The sequence below is a fragment of the Kogia breviceps genome, chromosome 15 (genome assembly GCF_026419965.1).
Source record: "Kogia breviceps isolate mKogBre1 chromosome 15, mKogBre1 haplotype 1, whole genome shotgun sequence".
Lineage (NCBI taxonomy): Eukaryota > Metazoa > Chordata > Mammalia > Artiodactyla > Physeteridae > Kogia > Kogia breviceps.
Window position 1 is genome coordinate 74,712,364 of NC_081324.1, and position 27,031 is coordinate 74,739,394.

The window sequence follows — 27,031 nt, forward strand, 5'->3', positions numbered from 1 at the left end:
GCAATCACGGGAGGTTTTGAGTCCCACTTCCTTCCTGATCAGGGGCATCATGGGAAATGTAGTTTTTCCTCGTGCGTAGTGTATACAGAGCTAATTTTCTCAGTAGGGGGCGAAAGCGGAGAACTTTTTTCTGAAAATGCTTCATTTTATAGACCAATAGAATTCTCAAAGTACTTTTGGGAACCGGCATAAAGTTGAAACTTTTTATGTTTGCTTACCTGTGCTGTACAATAGGAAAAAAGTTAGAATTAAAAATGAATAAAATAGGGGCTTCCCTGGTGGCGCAGTAGTTGAGAGTCCGCCTGCCGATGCAGGGAACATGGGTTCGTGCCCCGGTCCGGGAAGATCCCACATGCCACGGAGCGGCTGGGCCCGTGAGCCATGGCCGCTGAGCCTGCGCGTCCGGAGCCTGTGCTCCTCAACGGGAGCGGCCACAACAGTGAGAGGCCCGCGTACCGCAAAAAAAATAAAAAGTAAAATAAAATGAATAAAATATATTCCTGTTCTGAAGAACACACATTCAAGGGAAAAGCAAACAGGTAAATTAATAATTGTAAGTTATTTCTTCTGGGAGATTTAGGAAAGTTTTGCAGCAGAGTTTGTTTTTGTGTTGGATTTGTTAGAATAGATACAAATTTGGCAGATGAAAGGGGCAGTTGGAACAATAAATGCAAGAGGCATGGAGGCATCAAAGAGCATGGTTGTTCACTCCCTCTACAAGCATTTCTGGCCACTTTGTACTCTGTTCTTTCATTTCTAAAATGGAGATAACCATATCTACCTCACAGGGTTTTTGGGAAGATTAAATAAGTTAATGTACATAAAATCACTAAGAATGGTATTTGATGCATGGTAACGGCTAAATAAATGTTAGTTCTTGTCACCACCACCAGCATCACCGTCTACATCATGGTTGTGGATGATGTAATGGAGCAGGACGCTGTGGGATCTTACTATGTGCCAAGTATTCTGCTAAAAGTTATACACCAGGGATAAATAAGAGCAATGCTGTATGCTATGTGCCTAGAACTGTTCTATGAGCCTTGCTTTATTATATTTAATCCTCCCAAAAATTCTATAGAGGATACTATTATGAGAAAACTGGGACTCAAAGAGGTGCAGTAACTTGCCCACAGCATGGATCTGATTCCATAGAGGGCACTCCTAATCGATAGTCTGTAAAGATTAAAGAGCTGACTAATGAATGTGAATAAGAGAGTTCTTTGCTCATATTAGAATTAAAAATAAGAATAGTTATTGTCTTTTGCAAAACAAACGGCACAGTATATCTTATAGTTTTTGTTTGTTTGGTTTTTAACTGCATCAAAGCCCTTGAGGTAACGTACACAATGTGACATCTTTTGGCTTGAATTTTCCATTCTCTTCCATTTGCTTGTTGCTAGTGGCTAGAGCTTTTCACCTTGATGTATCCAAACCATCCCTTCCTGGCTATGTCCCCTGGAATCACGTAGCCTTTTTCTGGTTCTGGTTGACTGAGGATACAAACACAGTGATCAGATGCTTCTGAAAGCCTCAGAGATTTCAGTGGGATCCTTCAGACTACAGTAAAGGCAGAATTGCCACGTTTGCTGAAACATGTGACTTCTAAACATGTCTGCCTCCCATACAGATTCAGGATGAGTGTGATCTTAATAGGCTGCATGTTATACCTGTAACCAAAAGTGGGTCCAGCTGCTCCCCGCTCAAAAGCCATTAATGAGGCAAGGTTAGTGAAAAGGAAAGCTTGCTTTATTTTGGATGCCGACAACGGGGCGGGGGGAGGGGGAGGGGGGAACTCCTATCCAAAGGGCCGACTTCGCCCCCACCCACCCCTGACAATCAAGGGCAAGAGTTTTTATAGGCTGGGGTAGGGGGCTACATATAGAAACAGCACAATCAGCTCTGACAGTCATCTTCAAATGGGTTTTCGGTGGTCTGAACAGTGTCATCTTGATTGTTTTAAGTACACTTAATCCTCAGTTCCAGGGTTGGTTTGTTCCCATTTTCTTGAGACCAGTTCTCGGAATCATGGCAGCTTATGTCATGGCTACAGTCTGGTCATCATGTAGTTAACTTCTTCCACCTGGTGGGGGTTTTAGTATCTATAAGACACTCACAGGATATGGCTCAGAATATCATCTGTAGTCTTTGAGAAGGAACTAAAGGTCCTTGACTTTGCTCACGGACTAAACTACTATTGTTTTGTCCTGTTTGACTGATTTTCTTTGCTTCTGCATTCTCTCACTTCTCTGATTAAATTTATTCTTTCTCTAAAGTTTTTCCACAGAAAAAAGGCAGGCTGAGGACAAGGAGGGCAAGGACCATAGGGTCCTGCTCCGTTTCATACCCATTTAGGATTATTCACTGTCCAGGCATGTAATATTCTCAAGGAAAAGCTTAGGCACAGCTCTTTTTTGAGGCTGGGAATGTCAGCACCTTTATTTGTCCAGCTTCCTGAACAAAGCACCTCTTAGAAACTGCAACTTTAGAAAACGTATCACAGTGAATAAAATGCAGAATTGTTTACTTGAGCCCCTCAAAAATTCTGACAATCTCAGAGACTTTCACATAGTCAATGCCCCAAAATGTTTGTCAAATGGCTTGCCATTGAAATCAAGACATAATGAACACCCTCTTGTGTTTTTTTGCGGTATTGCAAAATTTAGTATTCGTTAGTTGGGAAAAATACCATCACTCTGTTATAAACGGTATGATTAAGCACCGGGTTTTACCACTATAAAGTGCTCATAAATTTGTTCAGTGCTTTATTAATTACAAAGTAAACATTTTTGCAGACACTAAATCATTTTAAGCCTCAACACAACTTCCCTATGAGTTAGGACTTTAAGATGAAAAAACAGGCTTGATTACAATAAATGTCTTAGCCGAGGTCACACATACATTTACATTGAATCGTATCTCTTTGTGTTACAGAAAGACAGAAAACCAGTAGGCAGTTGTGCTGCAGAAAGGGTATTATCCTTCTAGCCGGGGATCACTTGCTATCTGATCTTGTGATAAATCTCTGCACGTGAGTTTCCTTATTTATAAAATGGGGATGATATTGATAATATTAATAATAACTCCCTAAATTTTTTTGAAGAAACTACAATAATTTTTATTGACAAATGTGAAAGTGAAATATTACTTTTATTGCATTCTTTTTCTAACATCTTTATTGGAGTATAATTGCTTTACAATGTTGTGATAGTTTCTGCTGTATAACATAGTGAGTCACTTATATGTATACATATCTCCCCATATTCCTTCCCTCTTGCATCTCCCTCCCACCCTCCCTATCCCACCTCTCTAGGTGGTCACAAAGCACTGAGCTGATCTCCCTGTGCTATGCAGCTGCTTCCCACTAGCTATCTATTTTACATTTGGTAGTGTATATATGTCCATGCCACTCTCTCACTTCGTCCCAGCTTACCCTTCCCCCTCCCTGTGTCTTCAAGTCCATTCTCTATGTCTGCATCTTTATTCCTGTCCTGCCCCTAGGTTCATCAGAACCATTTTTTTTTAGATTCCATATATATGTATGAGCATACAATATTTGTTTTTCTCTTTCTGACTTACTTCACTCTGTATGACAGACTCTAGGTCCATCCACCTCACTACAAATAACTCAGTTTCATTTCTTTTTATGGCTGAGTAATATTCCATTGTATATATGTGCCACATCTTCTTTATCCATTCATCTGTTGCTGGACACTTAGGTTGCTTCCACATCCTGGCTACTGTAAATAGTGCTGCAATGAATATTGTGGTACATGACTCTTTTTGAATTATGGTTTTCTCAGGATATATGCCCAGTACTGGGATTTCGGGTAATATGGTAGTTCTATTTTTAGCTATTTAAGGAACCTCCATACTGTTCTCCATAGTGGCTGTATCAGTTTACATTCCCACCAACAGTGCAAGAGGGTTCCCTTTTCTCCACACCCTCTCCAGCATTTATTGTTTGTAGGTTTTTTGATGATGGCCATTCTGACCGTGTGAGGTGATACCTCACTATAGTTTTGATTTGCATTTCTCTAATGATCAGTGATGTTGAGCATTCTTTCATGTGTTTGCTGGCAATCTGTATATCTTCTTTGACAAAATGTCTGTTTAGGTCTTCTGCCCATTTTTGGATTGGGTTGTTTGTTTTTTTGATATTGAGCTGCATGAGCTGCTTGTATATTTTGGAGATTAATACTTTGTCAGTTGCTTCATTTGCAAATATTTTATCCCATTCTGAGGGTTGTCTTTTGGTCTTGTTTATGGTTTCCTTTGCTGTGCAAAAGCTTTTAAGTTTCATTAGGTCCCACTTGTTTATTTTTGTTTTTATTTCCATTTCTTTAGGAGGTGGGTCAAAAAGGATCTTGCTGTGATTTATGTCATAGGGTGTTCTACCCATGTTTTCCTCTAAGAGTTTGATAGTGTCTGGCCTTACATTTAGGTTTTTAACCCATTTTAAGTTTATTTTTGTGTATGGTGTTAGGGAGTGTTCTAATTTCATTCTTTTACATATAGTTGTCCAGTTTTGTCAGTACCACTTATTGAAGAGGCTGTCTTTTCTCCATTGTATATTCTTGCCTCCTTTATCAAAAATAAGGTGACCATATGTGTGTGGGTTTATCTCTGGGCCTCCTATCCTGTTCCATTGATCTGTATTTCTGTTTTTATGCCTGTACCATACTGTCTTGATTATGGTAGCTTTGTAGTATAGCCTGAAGTCAGGGAGTCTGATTCCTCCAGCTCCATCTTTCTTTCTCAAGATTGCTTTGGCTATTTGGCTATAGGGTCTTTTGTGTTTCCATACAAATTGTTCTAGTTCTGTGAAAAATACCATTGATAGTTTGATAAGGATTGCATTGAATCTGTAGATTACTTTGTGTAGTATAGTATTTTCACAATATTGATTCTTCCAATCCAAGAACATGGTATATCTCTCCATCTCTTTGTGTTGTCTTTAATTTCTTTCATCAGTGTCTTTTAGTTTTCTGCATACAGGTCTTTTGTCTCCTTAGGTAGGTTTATTCATACGTATTTTATTCTTTTTGTTGCAATGGTAAAGGAGAGTGTTTCCTTAATTTCTCTTTCAGATTTTTCATCTTTAGTGTATAGGAATGCAAGAGATTTCTGTGCAGTAATTTTGTATCCTGCTACTTTACCAAGTTCATTATCTCTAGTAGTTTTCTGGTAGCATTTTTAGGATTCTCTACATAAAGTATCATGTCATCTGCAAACAGTGACAGTTTTACTTCTTCTTTTCCAACATGCATTTCTTTTATTCTTTTTCTTCTCTGATTGCTGTGGCTAAAACTTCCAAAGCTATGTTGAATAATAGTGGTGATAGTGGGCAACCTTGTCTTGTTCCTGATCTTAGAGGAAATGGTTTCAGTTTTTCACCATTGAGAATGATGTTGCTGCGGGTTTGTCATATATGGCCTTTATTATGTTGAGGTAGGTTCCCTCTATGCCTACTTTCTGGAGAGTTTTTATCATAAATGGGTGTTGAATTTTGTAGAAAGCTTTTTCTGCATCTATTGAGATTATCATATGGTTTTTATCCTTCAATTTGTTAATATGGTATATCACATTGACTGAATCATTGTGTTCCTGGGATAAACTCCCCTTCATCATGTTGTATGGTCCTTTTAATGTGCTGTTGGATTCTATTTGCTAGTATTTTGTTGAGGATTTTTGCATCTATGTTCATCAGTGATATTGGCCTGTAGTTTTCTATTTTTGTGACATCTTTGTCTGGTTTTGGTATCAGGGTGATGAGAATGAGTAGAATGATTTTGGGAGTGTCCCTCCCTCTGCAATATTTTGGAAGAGTTTGAGAAGGATAAGTGTTAGCACTTCTCTAACTGTTTGATAGAATTCGCCTGTGAAACCATTTGGTCCTGGGCTTTTGTTTGTTGGAAGATTTTTTAAAAATTTAATTTACTTAATTTATTTATTTTTGGCTGCATTCAGTCTTCATTGCTGTGTGCGGGCTTTCTCTAGTTGCAGTGGGTGGAGGCCACTCTTTGCTTTGGTGCACGGGCTTCTCATTTCATTGGCTTCTCTTGTTGTGGATCACGGAGTCTAGGCGCACAGGCTTCAGTACTTGTGGCACGTGGGCTCAGTACTTGTGGTTCACGGGTTCTAGAGTGCAGCCTCAGTAGTTGTGGCATACGGGCTTAGTTGCTCCACAGCATGTGGGATCCTCCCAGACCAGGGCTCGAACCTGTGTCCCCCGCATTGGCAGCCAGATTCTTAACCACTGCGCCACCAGGGAAGCCCTGTTGGAAGATTTTGTGTGTGTGTGTGTGTGTGTGTGTGTGTGTGTGTGTGTGTGTGTGTGGTATGTGGGCCTCTCACTGCTGCGGCCTCTCCCGTCACAGAGCACAGGCTCTGGACGCGCAGGCTCAGTGGCCGTGGCTCATGGGCCCAACTGCTCCGCGGCATGTGGGATCTTCCCGGACTGGGACACGAACCCGTGTCCCCTGCATCAGCAGGAAGATTCTCAACCACTGTGCCACCAGGGAAGCCCTGTTGGAAGAATTTTAATCACAGTTCTAATTTTAGTGCTTGTGATTGGTCTGTTTATATTTTCTAATTCTTCCTGGTTCAGTCTCTGAAGGTTGTGCTTTTCTAAGGATTTGTCCATTTCTAACAGGCTGTCCATTTTATTGTCATATAGTTGCTTGTAGTAATCTTTCATGAACCTTGGTATTTCTGCAGTGTCAGTTGTTACTACTCCTTTTTCATTTCTAATTCTGTTGATTTGAGTCTTCTCACTTTTTTTCTTGGTGACTCTGGCTAATGGTTTTCAATTTTGTTTATCTTCTCAAAGAACCAGCTTTTAGTTTTATTGATCTTTGCTACTGTTTCCTTCATTTCTTTTTCATTTATTTCTGATCTGATCGTTATGATTTCTTTCCTTCTGCTACCTGTGGGGTTTTTTTGTTCTTCTTTCTCTAATCACTTTAGGTGTAAGGTTAGATTGTTTATTTGAGATTTTTCTTGTTTCTTGAGGTAGGATTGTAATGCCATAAACTTCACTCTTAGAACTGCTTTTGCTGCATCCCATAGGTTTGGGGCTGTCGTGTTTTCATTTTCACTTGTTTCTAGGTATTTTTTGATTTCTTCTTTGATTTCTTCAGTGATCTCTGGGTTATTTAGTAGCGTATTGTTTAGTCTCCATGTGTTTGTAGTTTTTACAGTTTTTTTTTCTGTCAATTGGTATCTAGTCTCATAGTGTTGTGGTCGGAAAAGATACTTGATACGATTTTTTTTTTTTTTTAATTTTTTTTTTTTTTTTTTTTTTTTTTTTCTTGCGGTACGCGGGCCTCTCACTGTTGTGGCCTCTCCCGTTGCGGAGCACAGGCTCCGGACGCGCAGGCTCGGCGGCCACGGCTCACGGGCCCAGCCGCTCCGCGGCACGTGGGATCTTCCCGGACCGGGGCACGAACCGGCGTCCCCTGCGTCGGCAGGCGGACTCTGAACCACTGCGCCACCAGGGAAGCCCGATACGATTTCAATCTTCTTAAATTTACCAAGGCTTGATGTGTGACCCGAGATATGATCTATCCTGGAGAATGTTCCATGAGCACTTGAGAAAAAATGTGTGTTCTGTTGTTTTTGGATGGAATGTCCTATAAATATCAATTAAGTCCATCTTGTTTAATGTGTCATTTAAAGCCTGTGTTTCCTTATTTATTTTCATTGTGGATGATCTGTCCATTGGTGAAAGTGGGGTGTTAAAGTCCCCTACTATGAATGTGTTACTGTCGATTTCCCCTTTTATGACTTAGTATTTGCTTTATGTATTGAGTTGCTCCTATGTTGGGCACATAAATATTTACAATTGTTATATCTTCTTCTTGTATCGACCCCTTAATCATTATGTAGTGGCCTTCTTTGTCTCTTGTAATAGTCTTTATTTTAAAGTCTATTTTGTCTGATATGAGAATTGCTACTCCAGCTTTATTTTGATTTCTATTTGAATGGAATATCTTTTTCCATCCCCTCACTTTCAGTCTGTATGTGTCTCTAGGTCTGAAGTGGGTCTCTTGTAGACAGCACATATATGGGTCTTGTTTTTGTATCCATTCAGCCAGTCTGTGCCTTTTGGTTGGAGCATTTAATCCATTTACATTTAAGGTAATTATCGATATGTATGTTCCTATTCCCATTTTGTTAATTGTTTTGCATTTGTTATTGTAGGTCTTTTCCTTCTCCTGTGTTTCTTGCCTAGAGAAGTTCCTTTACCATTTGTTGTAAAGCTGGTTTGGTGGTGCTGAATTCTCTTAACTTTTGTTTGTCTGTAAAGGCCTTAATTTCTCACTCGAATCTGAATGAGAACCTTGCTGGGTAGAGTAATATTGGTTGTAGGTTTTTCCCTGTCATCACTTTAAATATGTCCTGCCACTCCCTTCTGGCTTGCAGAGTTTCTGCTGAAAGATCAGCTGTTAACCTTATGGGGATTCTCTTATATGTTATTAGTTGCTTTTCCCTTGCTGCTTTTAATATTTTTTCTTGTATTTAATTTTTGATGGTTTGAATAATATGTGTAGTGGCGTGTTTCTCCTTGGATTTATCCTGTGTGGGACTCTCTGTGCTTCATGGAATTGATTGACTATTTCCTTTCCCATATTAGTGAAGTTTTCTACTCTAACCTCTTCAAATATTTTCTCAGACCCTTTCTTTTTCTCTTCTTCTTCTCGGACCCCTATAATTCAAATGTTGGTGCGTTTAATGTTGTCCCAGAGGTCTCTGAGACTGTCCTCAGTTCTTTTCATTCTTTTTTCTTTATTCTGCTCTGTGGTAGTTATTTCCACTATTTTATCTTCCAGGTCACTTATCCGTTCTTCTGCCTCAGTTATTCTGCTATTGATTCCATCTAGAGAATTTTTAATTTCATTTATCATGTTGTTCATCATTGTCTGTTTGCTCTTTAGTTCTTCTAGGTCCTTGTTAAACATTTTTTGTATTTTCTCTATTCTATTTCCAAAATTTGGGATCATCTTTACTATCTTTAGTTTGAATTCTTTTTCAGGTAGACTGCCTATTTCCTCTTCATTTGTTTGGTCTGGTGGGTTTTTACCTTGCTGCTTCATCTACCGCATATTTCTCTGTCTTCTCATTTTGTTTAAACTTACTTTGTTTGGTTTCTCCTTTTCTCAGGCTGTAGGTTCATAGTTCCTGTTGTTTTTGGTGTCTGCTCGCAGTGGGTGAGGTTGGTTCAGTGGCTTGTGTAGGCTTCCTGGTGGAGGGGACCGGTGCCTGTGTTCTGGTGGGTGGGGCTGGATCTTGTCTTTCTGGTGGGCAGGCTCGCGTCCGGTGGTGTGTTTTTCAGTGTCTGTGAACTTATTATGATTTTAGGCAGCCTCTCTGCTAATGGGTGGGGTTGTGTTCCTGTCTTACTAGTTGTTTGGTATGGGGTGTCCAGCACTGGAGCTTGCTGGCCATTGGGTGGATCTGGGTCTTAGCGTTGAGACAGAGATCTCTGGGAGAGCTTTCGCCATTTGATGTTACATGGGGCTAGAAGGTCTCTGGTGGTCCAGTGTCCTGAACTCGGCTCTCCCACCTCAGAGGCTCAGGCCTGACACCCGGCCGGAGCACCAAGGCCCTGTCAGCCGCACGGCTGTGAATGTGACGGTCTCCATTCTGAAGTCAGATTATGAGTGTCTACAGTAGCTGCTCAGCTATCAGAGGATGACTTGGGAGCCCTTTGTCTACGAGGCTGTCTCCAGCAGCCGGTGGCTAAAAGAGTAGGTCTCTGCATGTGCTGTCAGAATCTTAAATGTTTATACAGAGGTCTTCACTGGGTTCAGTCATGGATTTGGTACAGATGGCCTCACGAACACCTTACTCTCTCTAGGCTGTGTGCTTGAAACAGCTCCTAAGCCTGAGGGTCTACAAGCTGCAGGCAGAAGAGACCGCCCAGGGCAGCCTGCAAGCCGGGATTCTTGCCATGAACCCTCCTCCCTAAATGTTAATATTAAGGTCAACATAGTGGTTCACTCCCTCACTCAATTTTCTCATAAGGAAGTTCATGCAAACACCATCAAAAAACCCAAACCAAAACCACCACCACAACAAAAACACCCTGCAAATAACTTGGATATCTACTAGCACAGGAACTGACTAAATAGTGAACATCCATACTATGGAATATTATGCACATATGGAAAAGACTGGGTTACATCTCAGTGTTCTGTCCAGAATGGGTGCATCGGCCGAATGTGGTTATTGAGAACTGAAAATGTAGCCAGTTCACACTGAGATTTTACACATTGGCTGCAAGTGTAAAATACACACTTGACTTCAAAGGTTTAACAAGAAAAAAATAAGGTAAAATAACTCAATTTTTTATATTTATTAGTTGTATGTAGAACGATATTATTTTGATATATTGGGTTAAATAAACATATTTTTCAAATTAATTTCACTTGTTTCTTTTTACTTTTTAGGAGTGTGAATACTGGACGTCCCTGGTGGTGCAGTGGTTAAGAATCCACCTGCCAACGCAAGGGACACGGGTTTGAGCTCTGGTCCGGGAAGATCCCACATGCCACGGGGCAACTAAGCCCGTGCACCACAACTACTGAGCCTGCACTCTAGAGCCCGTGCTCCACAACAAGAGAAGCCACCACAATGAGAAGGCTGCGCACCACAAGGGCAGTCCCCACTCGCCGCAACTTGAGAAAAGCCCGTGCGCAGCAACGAGGACCCCGTGCAGCCAAAAATAAATAAATAAATCTATTTTTTAAAAAGAGTGAATACTAGAAGCTTTAAAATTACATGTATGACTCACATTATATTTGTATTGGAAAATCAGTGCTGGTCTAGAGGGATGTTCGTTATACTTTAAGAGAAAAAATAGATCACAGAGTTTTATTTTTATACATACATACACACATATGTACATATATACACATATGTATGTGTATGTATAATATATACATATTACAAACCCATAAATATATACACATATTATGACTACATTAAAAATATCCCTATATATGTTATGTGTTTGAGTGAGCGTGGGTGTGGGATATGTGTATGTGTTCATATAAGTATAGAGAAAAGTGTGGAAGGATACACACCAAACCATTAATCCTGGTGGGGGTTGGAGAAGGGAGGTTATATACACTGTAGAGCAGGGAAAATTACTGTTTTTATTTTACCTGTTTCAAGGAGCTCATATTGTTTTTGTAGCTGAGAGAGAAATTAAAATAAAGTATATCTAAATAAATATTTCTTAAGCTTGTTATATGCCAGGCCCTGTGCTAGGCTCTGGGCATATAAAGATGAAGACCTCCAGGGAATTCCCAGGGACAGGGTTTCTATTTTATTCTCAGGAAGTAGTCAAATGGTGTGCGCAGTGAATGTTTCCTAGAGGAGCTAGTTGAGTTGGAGCTGAATCTTGCATGACACTTAGTTTTCCAGATGGAGACAAGTTTAAAGGGTATTCCAGACAGAAGGAATTAAACTTTGGAAGACAGGTATACAAGAAACAGCCAGAGGCCTTTGGAAACTGCCAGATTATGTGAGGAAGTAGAGGTAAAGGAAACTGAACAGGTAGGCATAGTTCACGTTTAGAAAGGCCTGATGTGTTAACAGAAGGATTTTCATTCAGTGCTAAAGGCTTTGAACTTCCTTCATAGAACAGGACATGACTAGATTTGTATTGTAGAAAGATCATTCTAGCTGCGGACTGTACAGAACACTGGAGAAACTGGGGAAGCAGTAGTTTCTGCACTCAAAAATCTTACAGTTTGGGAATTCCCTGGCAGTCCAGTGGTTAGGACTCAGTGCTTTCACTGCCGTGGCCTGGGTTCAATCCCTGGTCAGGGAATTAAGGTCCTGCAAGCCTCACAGCAAGGGGTGGAGGCTGGGAGAAGCTTACAGTTTACTTTGGAAAAGAGACAAATGATAACCAGCATTTATCACATGCTTACTTTGCCAGGTACTGTTCTAAGTACTTCACAAACATTAACTCTTTTATTCTTCACAACCTACCCTATGGTGGGTAGCATTTTGATCCCTCCATTTTACAGAGAAGTAAACTGAGACACAGAGGACTCAAGTGACTTACCCAAGGACATCCAGGCAGGCAGGCAGGCTGACCTTTGGAGATTAAGAACTTAATCCTCATATGATATTGTGTCTTAGATTTATAATGGAGTGTGTTCAGTTCTAAGCTAGGATAGCTGTCTTGGGGACCATCTAAGATGGCATAGGAGAATCAGATCATTCTTTTCCAGAGGAGATGACTTCTAGCCTGAGATCAGAGGCATGGACTAGAGTTCATGGGGAGGGGGGTCAGAATTCTCCAGGGAAACGGAGTAGATTGTTTAAAAGCCCTGAGCTGGGAGAGAACATGGCTATTGAGAGGAACTGAAAGTCATTCAGCATGGCTGGGTCATAGAGTGGTGGGGAGAGAAGGGACTAGTAAAGTGAGCTGGGACAAGACCAGGTGGTTGTTAAAAATTTTTTTTGACTGCATCCTAAAAGCAATGAAAAGCCATCGAAGGGCTTCCTTGGTGGTGCAGTGGTTAAGAATCCTCCTGCCAGTGCAGGGGACACGGGTTTGAGCCCTGGTCCGGGAAGATCCCACATGCTGCAGAGCAATTAAGACTGTGTGCCACAACTACTGAAGCCTGCACGCCTAGAGTCCGTGCTCTGCCACAAGAGAAGCCACTACAATGAGAAGCCTGCTCACCACAACAAAGAGTAGCCCCTACTTGCTGCAGCTAGAGAAAGCCCGCACGAAGCAACAAAGACCCAATGCAGCCAAAAATAAATAAATAAATAAATTTTTATATAAAAAAAGAAAAGTCATTGAAGTGTTCAATTTAAGGAGCAACTTGTTTTGCATTTTAGATTACTGTGGCTATTATGTGGTGAATGGATTGGAGAGGGCAAGTCTGCAGGCCTAAGATCAATCAGGATGTTGTTTGGGTCATCTGGGGGCCAGGCTTCAGGGGAATGGAGAGAAACAGGCCAGACAACGGCTTGTTGAATACCTATTACCTAAATTAAACTGGCATATATTAAATACAATTTTTGTAAGGATTTTTGGGTAACATCAATGCTGAAGCAGTTAGCATACTGTATGAGAATTCTTTGTATAGGAATGAGATGGGGAGCATTGGGAGGAAAAAATGAGGATTTTGGAGCTCTATAGATGTGGGTTTGAATTCTGGCTCTGCCATTTCCTAGATCTGTGGCCCTTAATGAGTCACAGAAGCATTCATCAGGTAAAAAAGCTCTACCTTCTCACTCTGGTCTGAGCTACCTCATCTCCATCATCTCCAATATTACAGTATTCTACTATTCTGAACTGGTCTCTGTTCCCAGCCTTGCCCTCTTGATCCAATAACTCAAAGTACCCAAAGTAATACTTTTAAAGCATAGATTATATTCCTTTTCTGCTGAAAATCTTTCAGTGGCTCTCCATTTTACTGTTCATTTAAATAGCCTCTACAACCCCATACCATCTCTACCCCTTTCTCACCTCCTTTCTACTATTCTCTTTACATCTCCTATACCCCTCCCACCTCCTACTGTGCTCCAGCCAGAGACTTCTTCATTTTTCTTCAAATACAGGAGGCAGCCTCCTGCCTCAGGGCCTTTGCACTGGCCTCTCTCTGAGTTTTAAATGTTCTTCCCCTAAATTATTCCCACTGACTGCTCCTTTACTCAAATGTTATCCTTAGTGAAGCCTTTCATAACTAACTTATTTAAAATAATATACAGGGCTATGGAAAAAAGAATGGAAATGAGGACTGGAGTATTATCTTGTGTGTTTTATTTATCTTGATTACTGTAGCTCCTCCCATGAGAACAACAAGATTTTTGTCTTTTCAGTTCACTGTTGTATCCCCATAGTCAAAAATCAGTGCCTAGCAGATAGAAAACACTCAGATGTGTCCTTCTAATGATATTTAATACAGCTAATAATCACAAAGCATTTATTAAATAGGCCAGGCCTAGTTCTAAACATTTTACGTATTTAATCCTCCCCATAATCCTACGAAGAAAATACAATTACTATTTTCATTTTACAGAAATGAAGGAATGGAGGAAACTGAGGCTCAGAGAAACCAAAGAACTTTCCTAAGGTTACACAGCTAGTAAGTGGAGCGACTGTTTGCGGAATGAAATGAATGAAATTCGACTTGGCGCAGGGATGAAAATTGACACGGTGGGAGCGGATGCGATCAATTCACGCGAGTGCGTGCAACTTGAGCGCGCAATGCACCGCCTGACGCCAAGATCTAAAAGAGGATGAGAGGGTGCTTTGGAAACAGCGCGTAGAAGTGTCCAGTGAGCCATCGAACTGCCATCACCAGCCACCGCTCAGTCCACCGCAGCATGGAAGCAGGAAGTAGCGGCGGGCGTCGCGTGGGGGTGACGTCACAGTGGCGCCGGCAGCGAAGGGCGGGGGAGGAGGAGGAGCGAACCGGGCTTGGGGGGCGGCTGCACAGTCTCTGGGATCCCCAGGCCTGGAGGGGGGTCTGCGCGCGGCCGGCTGGCTCTGCCCCCCGTCCGGTCCGGAGCGGGCCTCCCTTGGGCCAGCCCGATGTGACCGGGCCCAGCGGAGCCTGAGCTAGGAGCGGGTCCGTCGCGGAGCCGGAGGGCGGGAGGAACATGACATCGCGGAGGTGAGGAGCCCCGAGGGCCCGGCGCGGGCCTCGGCCCGGCCCCCGCCGCTTTCGTTCAGCCCCGCCCGGGAGGGGGCGGCCCGGCTGGGCTTCGGACTCCCGTCCGGGGTCGCGAGGGCAGGCTCCGTCCCAACACCCTAGTCCTCCCGGGCCCGGGGTCCGGCCCCACCGCGCCCCCACCCCTCGGGTCCCCATTCATTTCCTGCCTCCCCGAGTTCCGGCTCCCGCAGCCCTGGGGATGCCCGTCTGGACGGGGCAGGTAGAACCGCCCGGGGAACCGCAGACGCCAGCGGCCCGGCTCGGCCCCGCATTCCTGACCCATTGCCTCATGAGAATTGCCTCATGGTGATTCCGAAATAACCCCGCTCACTTGGGGAGGCTCCTCGGCCTGGGACACGGGAGGGGAGAGTAGGGGCCAGTTGCGCGGGGCCAGGACCCCGACGGTCGAGACGCTCCGGGTCCCTCTGCCTCCTGCGCGCATTTGGGGGCTTTACTCAGGATCCCTGACCCCTTTATATGCCTCTTTGCATCTCCTTTCCCCCCCACCCCTCACGTGCCAGAAATGGAAAAACTGACTGTATCTGCAGCTATTAGAAGTATTTCCTTCCTCTGCGATCTTCGCTTTGGGAGATGGGAGGGAAGGGAGCTGTATGTCTAGTTATTTAATCCTTCACAACCTTAAAAGTCAGGTAACATTAATCAGCCCCGTTTTACAGATGTGGAAACTGAGGCTCAGAAGAAACATGCTAGTAAATGATAGGATTTGAACCTAAGAGTCAGAAGGAGGGTTAGTGAATTAATGAGATCCTTTGAAAGCTCAGGGTAATCATACTACTAATAGCTAACATTTATTTAGCTCTTACGGTATGCCAAAAAAGTTTAATCCTTACTATAACTCTATGAGGTAGGTATTGTTATCCCCGTTCTAAAGATGAGTAAAGTGAGTTTCAGAAGTTAGGCAACCTGGGCTTCCCTGGTGACACAGTGGTTAAGAATCCACCTGCCAATGCAGGGGACACGGGTTCGGGGTTCGAGCTCTGGTCGGGGAAGATCCCACATGACCCGGAGCAACTAAGCCCTTGCGCCACAACTACTGAGCTTGTGCTCTGGAGCCCGTGCTGTGCTCTAGAGCCCGCGAGCCACAACTACTGAGCCCATGAGCCACAACTACTGAAGCCCGCACTCCTAGAGCCCGTGCTCTGCAACAAGAGAAGCCCACATACCACAGCAAAGAGTAGTCCCTGGTCCCCGTAACTAGAGAAAGACTGTGCGCAGCAACGAAGACCCAATGCAGCCAAAAATAAATAAAATAAAAAAATTTTTAAACAAAGAAGTTAGGCAACTTGCCTAAGGTCACTCAATCAATAAATGATGGAGCCAGAACCCCTCTGTTAAATACCAGGTTACTATTATTTTATAAGTATTGCCAATAATTTGTAAGCCTTGATTCTGTTGTTAAACAGTAGTGTGATCTACTGTTTTCAGGTAATGATCCTGCTATTTTGTATTTCCACTCTTTATATACGATTCATATATAAGACCCATTGTTTAGACTTCATTGTCCTGTTATGATCACTGTCTTAGACATTTGAGAAACTGTTTCAAGCTGTTGTAGTTATTTGAATGAGAGACTTTTCAAAATATTAGGAATGTCTTCTCAGAAATACCTGCACATTATTCATTCGTGGAATGAAAAGAGAGAGAAAGAAGAAAACTGAAAACTTAGGAAGTGAGTGATTTGGACAGGTCTGTTGGCAAGTGCTTACAGATCTGGGTAATATATAATTGCATTTCAGCAGAACAGTGTATAGCCTCAAATGTTCTAATTCCTTAGGGAGCTTTTAAATAAAACAGTTGTCTATTTAATCTGTCAAATAGTCATTGAGCCTTTTGTTCCTTGTGTCTGCTCTTCCAGACAAGTAAGGATCTGCTTCTTTTAGGAGACAAAGACTGGGGGCTGGGAGTGGGGTAGGGGCTGGGTAGTAATAGACCCTACATTGTCCAGCTTGTTAGTTTAGAAGCCAGGAAGTGTGGGTATAGCCAAAGCAGCAAGTGGTAAAGATGACAGTTTGAAACGGAGTAATTCCTCCTCTCCTCCAGCCCTCCCTTACCTATTATGGAAAAGAAATGTGTGCCACCTAAAAAGCAGATTATGAATGTAACACACATAATTGGGGATTATTTATTATTATTTTTCAGATCATAGGTCTTTTATTATTTTAACCCAGCTTTATTGAGGTATAAATGACATGCAACAAATTGCATATATTTAAGTGTACAATTTGATAAGTCTTGACACATGTATACACTCGTGAAACCATCACCACAGTCAAGATACTGAACATACCCATCACCCCTTTTGATGGCTCCTCATGCCCTTTATAATCCCTTCCTTGTTGCCAGGCAAACACTCTTCTGCTTCCTGTTACTATACATTAGTTTGCATTTCCTAGAATTTTATGTGAATGAACTTTTATGTGTGGCTTCTTATGCTCAGCAAAATTATGTTGAAATTCATCCATGTTGTAGTGTGTGTCATATAGTTCCTTACTTTTTATTGATTAGTAATATTCCATTTTATGGATGTACCACCGTTTATTTATCCATCCACCTGTTGATGGATGTTTGGGTTGTTTCAGAGTTTGGCTTCACAAATAAAGCTGCTCTGAATGTTCATGTACAAGTGTTTGTATGGATGTGTACTTTCATTCCTCGTTGGTAAATACCTATCAGTGGTATGGTTGGATCACATAGCAGATATATATTTAACTTTTTCAGCAATTGCCAAACTTTTTCAAAGTGTATTAGGGTTACGGTTCCTCCGCATCCTGGCCAGCACTTGGAATGGTCAGTTTTTAAATGTTAGCCATTTAAAGGATGTGTCATTGTATCTCATTGTACTTTTTTCCCCGTATCAGCACTTTTTAATTTTTTAATTTTAATTTTACTTATTTAATATTTTAATGGAGGTATAATTGACATAGAACATTATATTAGTTTCAGGTATACAGCATAATGATTTGATATTTATTCATTGTAGTTTTAATTTGTATCTTCCCTGGTGACTAATAATGTTGATCATCTTTTCATGTGCTTTTTTGCCATCTGTATATCTTCTTTGGTGACACGTCTATTTGATTAAGTATTTTTCCCTTTTAAAATTTACTTGTTAAAAAAATAAAATTTACTTGTTTGTTTTCTTGTTGAAATTTGAGAGCTTCTTATTCTTGATACAAGTCTTTGATCAGAATTGCAAGTATTTTCTTTTAGTCTGTGGCTTGTCTTTTCATTTTTTAAAGTGTTTTAAACAGAGGTTTTTAATTTTGCTGAAGTCCAGTTTATCAATTTAAAAAAAAAGGATCATGCTTGTGGTGTCATTCCTAAGAAGTTTTTGCTTGACCCAAAATGTCTCAAATGTTTTCTCTTGTTTTCTACAAGTTTTATAGTTTTAGGTTTATGATCCACTTTGAGTTAACTTTTGTATGTGGTATGAGGTGTGGCTGTATCTTCTCTTTTTTGCATATGGGTGTCCAGTTGTTCTAGCACCATTTGTTGAAAAGACTGTCTGTCTTAATTGAACTTGTACCTTTGTTGAAAATCAGTTGTCCATTTATATGTGGGCCTATTTCTAGACTCTCTTCTGTTCCATTAATCTATTTGTCTTTCCTTATGCCAATACCACATGATCTTGATCATTGTAGCTTTATAACAAGTCTTGAAATCAGATAGTGTTAGTCTTCGAACTGTGTTCTTTTTCAAATGATTTTTAACCTCAGAATTAATTCATTCAACAAGTAGTTATTGAACCAGGCAGGATGAAGCAGTAGAATAGGCAAAGATCGTTGTTCTCATGGCTGAGAGAAAAAGTGGACAAACACATGAATAAATGAGACTATTTCCGGTAGTAATAACTGCTGGGAGGGAAAAAAATAAACCGAATATGGAGAACGAGGTTAGTTTTGATAATGGGTTTAGGAAAAGTCTGAGGAAGTGATCATATGAGCTAACTCCTGAATGACTAATATTCTGAATTTTGTTTAATTATCAAAGTAATTCTTTTTGGTTCATGGGTTTAGGGTTTAGAGTTTGTATGCATTTAATAATTACAATGTCATATATTCACTATGCTGATACATCTCAACATCATAGGTAAGAAAAGGAAGGTATGAACAATTACACGATTCTCCCTCCCACCCAGGTAATATAGCAATGCTAGTGCTGAGTTTAGATTTTGAGATTGCTTGGCTGCCCTACTCTGCCTTGTTTAGCTGACAAAACTGGCTGTACTCTTCAGCATCTGGTACATCTTTTGCATTTGCTTTTGTTCCTCTGGAAGGTAGTGTCTGAGGGCTTGAACTGAGTGGGGCAGAAAATTTAGCTTGTTCTCAGACTCTAGGCTTTTGATTTATCTGAGGCAGGTCAGGTACATTTGTCCCAGGCTCTCCTGGGACAAATGGCCCTGTTTGTTTCTATCCTGTGGGAGTAAATAAACTTGCCTTACTGAAAAATAACAGTTCTACGTCTTTCCAGTTGAAAATGGGTTGTCTTTATTAATGTCCTGCCCCGATGTAAGCTCAGGTTTTTGTCCAGAGCTGCTCAAATGCAGGGGCCACTGCAAAGATCACTTACCCTTCTTGCAAGTGGTCAGTGTGGCGAATGTTAGAGAGTCGCACAAGCGCTGGAAAAGCAGAGCCAGCCCTTGTTTGTAGTTGTTACTAGCGGGCCTTGGTGTACTTTCTTAGGCAGCTATGGAACAATAGAAGATACTGTGCTTACTCCTCTTTCCCTTTGGGAAACACAGACAGCACTTGCCCTCCAATGCTGACCTTTTTAAGGAAGGGGAAGGCAAATACTGATGTTTGGCAGGTTCTGTGGCAGTTGTGGCCTGCAACCAACGGTTTGAGACCCTCCCCGAAATGAATTCAAACACCCTAAAATGCAGCCCAGTTCATTACTGAGTTTTGGAGGGTTGTGTGCATTTAGCAAGCTTGTATATGCTGTGGTCCTTGGCAACACTGAAATATGAAAGATACGATTCACATTCACAAGGAGCATTGAATTTAGAGAGGGAGACAGACTTGTAGGCTAGCATCAAATGAGTTTGATGAACGTAGTACCAAACTGAAACTGAAATTTGCTAGTATAGAGCATACTGTTTAGAATACATACATACTTTTATACTGATATACACATTCATGCACACTGTATATATGTCTGTCTACACGCATATACATATACACACAATATGTTTATTTTAAAAATAGTAGACTATAGATCCAAGTCTGTGTCATTCCATTGACCCACTCTAATGAAGCACTGACCCATTCATTCAAGAACTTGGGATTTAACGTATTTATCGTGGTATTACTAAGTGCGCAGGGCACTGTGCTAGGCATCGGGTGCTCCAGGTTTTAAGGAAACAGCAAGTGCAAGAGTGCTGAGGTAGGGAGTTCTTGGCGTGCTTGAAGGACAGAAGGGAGCACGTGGAGGAGCTGAGACTGGGGCTGTAGGTGGGGACTAGACCACACAGGGATTTTTAAGGTCCTCACTGTCACGTGGACCATGGAGAGGAGTTTGGGTTGTATTTTAAGAGCAATGCAAAACTATAGAAGGATGTGATCAGGGGAGTGGCGTGAGCTGATCTATTTAAAAATATCCCTCTAGCTGCTGTGAAGGGAAGATTGTAGGAGGCTGGAGTGGACCCAGGGAGCGCAGACAAGAGAGAGAGAGGCTTTGAACAGGGTAGAAGCCATTTGTGGAAAGACTTTTGGAGGCAGTTTCCATTTATTGCCTTGTCATCAGAGCAGAGATGCTGACCAGTGAAACTCTATGAAAAGATAATGATTTATAAAGACATAGCTCTCCACTACCATTGGAAAGCTAGCTGCCTTCACTTTTTTTTCTAGCCTCTGTTACCTAGAATGCTTGTCCCTATCGACTGCCCCTCCCTTGTGACTCATCCTTTTCCCATAGAAAATTAAAATTTAATTGGAAAAGAGGAATATTCTTGTAATCTGCAGAAAGTACCAAACTCTAAACTTTCTCCCCAAGGACAAAGATAATGATTTTTCTGGAGCAGCGGGTAAGAAGGCTATACCCAGTATCACTTTATATTTAGGCAAGAAACTGAATTAAGACTTTGGATCCCTAGTTTAAATTCCCTTCTTAGCATAACAGCCTTGAGAATAAGTTCCTGAAATTATTGGCCTGCTTGACTGTTTCCCCACATCACTGGGGGAAGGGGACATAGATAAAATATTCAGCATCATTGTATTTTCTTTTTGGTTCATTAGCATTTTTTTTTTTTTTAAACTCACTTGACATAAATAAGGTCCTGGCCTCAGTGAGCTAAGCCTTTGCAGAATCTGTATTCACTAATGAGGGATTTAGATTTCTGGGCAAATAGTTTGGGTTTGTAAACTGTCTTGGAGGCAAGGATTCTGTCTTTCCTTTCTTCAGGCCCACTCAGCACAGGGCTGATTTGTTTTAGACATTGATTTGAGGCTCCTTTTCACAAGTGTTGGTGTCGTGTGTGTGTATGTGTTTTCAAGCTCTTTCTGTGAGATGGGTGGTACCGACCTGGACCATCTTATGACCTGAGAGTCTTAATAAATAATAGACAGTGCCAGAGGATGACCTATTAGAAGGGATTGTCAAGCTCTGGCAGGTTTGCAGGAGTTAGAATGTGCAGGAGGAGAATGCTCTTCCCCCGCTTCCCTGTGTGACTGTTTCGCTATGCCCTTCCTCTCTCTTTTCTCCTCCCTGGATTTTCTTCATTCCCCGAAGTTAATTCAGGCAGCAGTCGTTCACCAAGTGCCCACTGTATACATGAGGAAGACTGGAAATTTATCTGTTTTTTCTCATCCTGTATGGACCCACCTTGTTGACAGACCCAAATGTAGATATACGAATTTGCCCTTTTCCCCTCCTTTTAGGTACTACAGATATATTTACATTACTTTTTGGGGAGACTAACCTCTGCTATTTGAATTCACACTAGGTGGGAGATGGGGGCAGGGTTTAGAGATGTACACCCTCAGTACCTAATATTACCAGTGTAATAATCCTTGAGGCCAGCTCTATAATATCATATTAGTCCTATTAACTCCACTATTCTTCCTTACTGTCTCTCACTAAGATCTCAGGGGTTGAATGAACTCTAACTGCTCTGTGTTAGCAATAAGCATGTTGCAAATCACAAAACTGCCAGTAATTGGACTACAAATATTAAACGTGTCATTGGGAAAGACTTTTTTGGTAAATACAAAGGCTTTTTGAAAAAAATAGCCAAGGAAGGAGAGTTTACAGTATATCAAAACTCAAGTGAGTGGGTTATGGAATGGAACTTTCAATTTCTAATTATATACTGTTTGAGATAATGTAGGGACAGCCCCTGAGCTGTGAAGTTCAGTTTTTGAAAAGACAGTGTAACATAAATGATTCATATCTCAAAATGGTCTGTGTGAAACTAACATAATTATGCAGGAGAAGAATCTATCTGCATATCTTCCACCAATAATAATAATGATAACAACAGCATAACAAATGTTTATTAAGCCCATACTCTGTCTAGCCTTTGTGCTAAATGCTGGTTACTAAGTTTCCCCTGTAAACATCACTCCTGTGTTCACTCTTTTGTGTGTGAATAATAATAACATGATAGGTATAATTAGAAGTTGGAAATGAAATAATGTTTATTTAATAAAGGGCTAAAGAGACCACCTGCCTTATCTCCTCTGCCAATCTACCTGATGGGTGCTGGATGTAGTTACCTAGCGTCACCTTCAGCAGTGGAAGTCACTTCTATAATGTCCCTCAGCATCTGCAGGATACTCTACATAAGTGTTATTTTTGTAAAATATACAAAGGTGAGAACACATGGTTGTGAATGAAGACCATCTACAGTCAGAGTTCTGCTTTAGAAATTTTTAGAAATAAATAGCAGAGTGTAATGGTTAAAAGTTTGACTTTTGGAGTCTACTTTGCACACTGGCACATGGCAAACAGTAAATGTAGCTACAATTTTAACCAGCCATAATATATAATGGCCAGTAAATTATTTTTTTTCCTTGCTATCAGAGCTAGTTGATAATTGAGGGGAAAAAAAGTGTATGTAATAATATAAGTATGGAGAAATCTTTTCCATTTTATAATTTATAAATTTTTATTAAATATAAAATATTAGTAGTAGTAAATAATAATTCTGTCTTCTCTTTGTCTCCATACTCTTTTTTTTTTTTTTTTAAATTTTTTTTGTGTGTGTGTGGTACGCGGGCCTCTTACTGTTGTGGCCTCTCCTGTTGCAGAGCACAGGCTCCGGACGCACAGGCTCAGTGGCCATGGCTCACGGGCCCAGCCGCTCTGTGGCATGTGGGATCTTCCCGGACCGGGGCACGAACCCATGTCCCCTGCATCGGCAGACAGATTCTCAACCACTGCGCCACCAGGGAAGCCCCATACTCTTTCTTGATGTAAATTCTCATCTCTGTCTTATTTACTTTCTTCTCCCAGTCATCCCCCCTTTTTAGTACCTATTGCAGGGTCCTGTTAAAATCTGTGCCTTTATGGTGTTTTATTCTGACCTAAAACTAAATTCCTAGTTCCACAGGTGAAACTCCTTGGAGTTTTTTTCTGTGCTAAGCATTTTATGTGTATTAATTTATTTCCATTTCACAACAGTGCTGCGGGTTTTTTCTAAACATAGCAAGAAACCCAGAAGCCATAAAGGAAAAAGCTGATAAATTTAACCATGCCAAGATGAATTTCTTTGGGGAAAAAAAAGAACCACAAGCAAGTAAAAGGGGAAAAAAGCTAAGACAAATATTGTCACATGTACAATAAAGGATCATTTTCTGGTTCTATCAAGAAGAGCCTTTTTAAATCAGTAAGAGAAAAAATCCAATAGAAAACAAACAATGACAAGCTGACAACTCACAGAAAACGAAAAACAAAAGTGGTCTGAAAACATGAAAAAGTGCTAGTCTCACATAGAAATGCAAACTAGAATGGTACCATTTTCCATGACTCAGATAAAAAGTTTGGTAATATACGTAGTATTGGCAAAACTGGGAGAAAACGGGCTTTCATGCTTAATTCATGGGAGTCGAAACTGGTACCTTCTTTTGAGTGTGGTTTGGCAAATGTCAGAGTAAAAAAAAAAACTCGTCAAAGCAGTTTTATTTCTAAAATTTTAATTTACAGATATACTTGTAAAAGTGTATAAAGATGATTATGAAGGGTGTGACATGCTGCATTATTTGTAATGACAAAAATCTATGAATAATATAAATGTCCTCTCATAGGGATTAAATTATGGAGGGTACATTCTTATAATGAAATAGTGTATAGCCATTAAAAAGAATGCTCGCACGGAAAGGTCTTTGCCTTGTTGTAAGAGAAAACATTGGGGTGTAGATCAGGATTGCATTTGTGTATGTGTGTGTTCCACACAGGCTGGCATAGAGAGAGTAGTGTGTTTGCACACATGCACACGTAGGTAAGTATATGTATGTATATGCACGAGACATTTCTCAAAGATTAGGAAATTGCTAACTAGTGACTTCTGATGATGCAAGGGAAGCTTGGGCTTTTTCTCTGAATTTCATACCTATCTGTGCTGTTTTAGTAAATGAATTTTAAAAGGTTTTAGAAGTTTATGTTTGTGTTCTCAACAAGATTCTAAAGGACTCTGAGTCTATAAAAAATTAGAGCTGCCTGAAGTAGTTGGCTGAGATAAAGATGAAACAGGAGTGAAAAACAGGAAGATAAATAAAAAGATCTTGCTAGAAGCAGTAAAGAGTGCCCTTGAGGCAGTCCTCCCAGTGGTGAGGTTGAGGACAAACCTGAGAAATTATTCTAGAATCTATTTTAAAAAAGAAAGAGGAGATAACAATGGTGACAGTAAGGGAACAGTTCCCCCATAGGTGGTGGCGGCCCAGGCTGGATGACTGGTATTTAAAAATGAAGCAACCTCTGAGCCCGCAGTATTTCGTTTAATGAAGACCAATTATGGAGGAAGATGCTGGGAGAGAGCTGTAGACGGGAGACAGAATGGTTTTTCCCTTCGTTCACTTCATTAACCTGACAATTGTAGGTTTAAGGTCTTTAAAAAAAAAATACTGCAGTATAACCATCATTATAATTTTAAAATAATTAGAATTAGGAGCAAGGTGTCTGCCTTCCGTATCACTGAAGTAGCTGTCTTTATCTGGTATAGGTATCAGTGTTATATTTGCTTCATGAAAGGAAGTGGTACGTTTTCCTTTCCTTTTGACTCTCTGGAATAATTTATAGAGCAGTGGGATGGTCTGGTCTTTGAAAGTTTGATAGAATTCCGTTTTGAAACCATCTGGACCTGGTGCTTTTCTGTGGGGTAGTTTTAAAATTGCTTTCTCTATTTTTATATAGAAATTGGTTTGCCTAAGTTTTCTCTCTAGTGGACTCAGTTTTGGCAGTCTGTATTTCCCTAGATAATTATTCACTTCATCTAGATTTTATAATTTATTTGCACAGCAGTCTGCAAAGAAGTTTCTTTAAAAACATTTTTTTCTTCTGTTCCAATGCTTATTTCCCCCTTGTCATTTCTTGTTTTGTGTATTTGTGATTTTTTTTGTACTCCTGAATAAGTTAACTAGTGGTTTGTCTATTTTGTTAATTTTAAAAAGCAGGATTTTATTAGATCTACTACGTTTTTGTTTTCTTTTTCTTTGATTTTTGCTTATTTATTTATTTATTAGCTGCGTTGGGTCTTCGTTGCTACGCACGGGCTTTCTCTAGTTCTGGCAAGTGGGGGCTGCTCTTCGTTGCGGTGCGCGGGCTTCTCATTGCGGTGGCTTCTCTTGTTGCGGAGCACGGGCCCTAGGCGTGCGGGCTTCAGCAGTTGTGACTCGCGGGCTCTGGAGTGCAGGCTCAGTAGTTGTGGTGCATGGACTTAGTTGCTCTGCAGCATGTGGGATCTTCCCGGACCAGGGCTCGAACCCATGTTCCCTCCATTGGCAGGCAGATTCTTAACCACCACACCACTAGGGAAGTCCCTTGCTTTTATCTTTATAAAATAGATATCCTTCCTTATGCTATTCTTTGTCCTTTTTCTAGGGTTTTTTTTTTTTTTTTTTGAACTGGGACTTTATTTTTATTCTTTTATATTTTTTATTAATGTTAGTTGTTTGTGTAGTGAATTTTCCACTGGTAACTCCATTAGCTGTATCCCATAGATGCTGATATGTAGTGTTTTCATGGCCATTATTTCTTTGTTTTAATAGAATCCATGATAAACTTTATTTATTTATTTTTGCCTGCTTTGGGTCTTCTTTGCTGTGTGCAGACTTTCTCTAGTTGTAGCACACGGGCTTAGTTGATGCGCGGCATGTGGGAATCTTCCTGGACTAGGGATCAAACCCCTGTCCCCTGCATTGGCAGGCGAATTCTTAACCACCGTGCCACCAGGGAAGTCCCACCATTATTTCTTACAAATTGTTTAATTTTAGCTTGTATTTCCCCTTTTACCTAAGAGTTGTTTAATGGAAGGTTTTAAAATTTCAAGGTAGAAGGGCCTTTTGTTTTTTGCTTTTGTTAGTGAAGTTCAGGTTTATTGCATTATGATATTGTTCTGTGTAATACTTCTACTTTATAGGGGTTACTGTTTTCCTTGTGACTGTATATATCTGATCAATTTTTATGGAAATGCTCTGGGTGCTTGAGAAAAATGTGTAATTATTATCAGGGTGTGGAGTTCAATATATGCACATAAGATCTACCCTATTGTTTATGTTATTTAGATTTTCTATCTCTTTACCTATTTTTTTAGTCTATTTTTATCTTGTATTGAGTGTGGTGTATTAAAGTCTGCTATTATTGGTGTGTTTCCATCTGCATTTCCTTGCATCTCCTGTAGTTTTTGCTTCACAAAGGTGATTGCTGTGTTATTTGGTACATAAATATTCATAGGTTTGTTGATTTCTTTTAATAGACAGCAAACTCATCCACATTTATTGTTATGACCGATAGGTTTGGTATCAACTCTATCATAATATTTTTAAAAATAAATTTATTGGGCTTCCCTGGTGGTGCAGTGGTTGAGAATCCGCCTGCCAATGCAGGGGATACGGGTTTGTGCCCCGGTCCGGGAAGATCCCACATGCCGCGGAGTGGCTGGGCCCGTGAGCCATGGCCGCTGAGCCTGTGCGTCCGGAGCCTGTACTCCACAACGGGAGAGGCCACAACAGTGATGAGAGGCCCGCGTACCACAAAAATAATAATAATAATTATTATTTATTTATTTATTTATTTTTGGCTGCACTGGGTCTTCACTGCTGTGCATGGGCTTCTGTCTAGTTGTGGATAGAGGGGGCTATTTTTTGTCGCAGTGCATGGGCTTC

At 40.8% G+C, this 27,031-nt stretch overlaps 1 protein-coding gene across 4 annotated transcripts in view; it reads left to right on the forward strand.

Annotated features, from left to right (window-relative positions):
- The first annotated feature begins 14,422 nt into the window (after positions 1-14,422).
- PTPN11 (protein tyrosine phosphatase non-receptor type 11) overlaps positions 14,423-27,031 on the forward strand; it is a 70,150-nt gene continuing 57,541 nt past the window's right edge. For 3 of the 4 annotated variants that reach the window (XM_059040544.2, XM_067016028.1, XM_059040547.2), the window contains exon 1: positions 14,433-14,654. In XM_059040544.2, coding sequence (XP_058896527.1) covers positions 14,641-14,654 — 14 coding nt within the window. In that variant the 5' untranslated portion in view covers positions 14,433-14,640. Of the gene's footprint in view, positions 14,655-27,031 lie in introns of all 4 variants that reach the window. The other variant, XM_059040545.2, reaches the window with a different exon arrangement.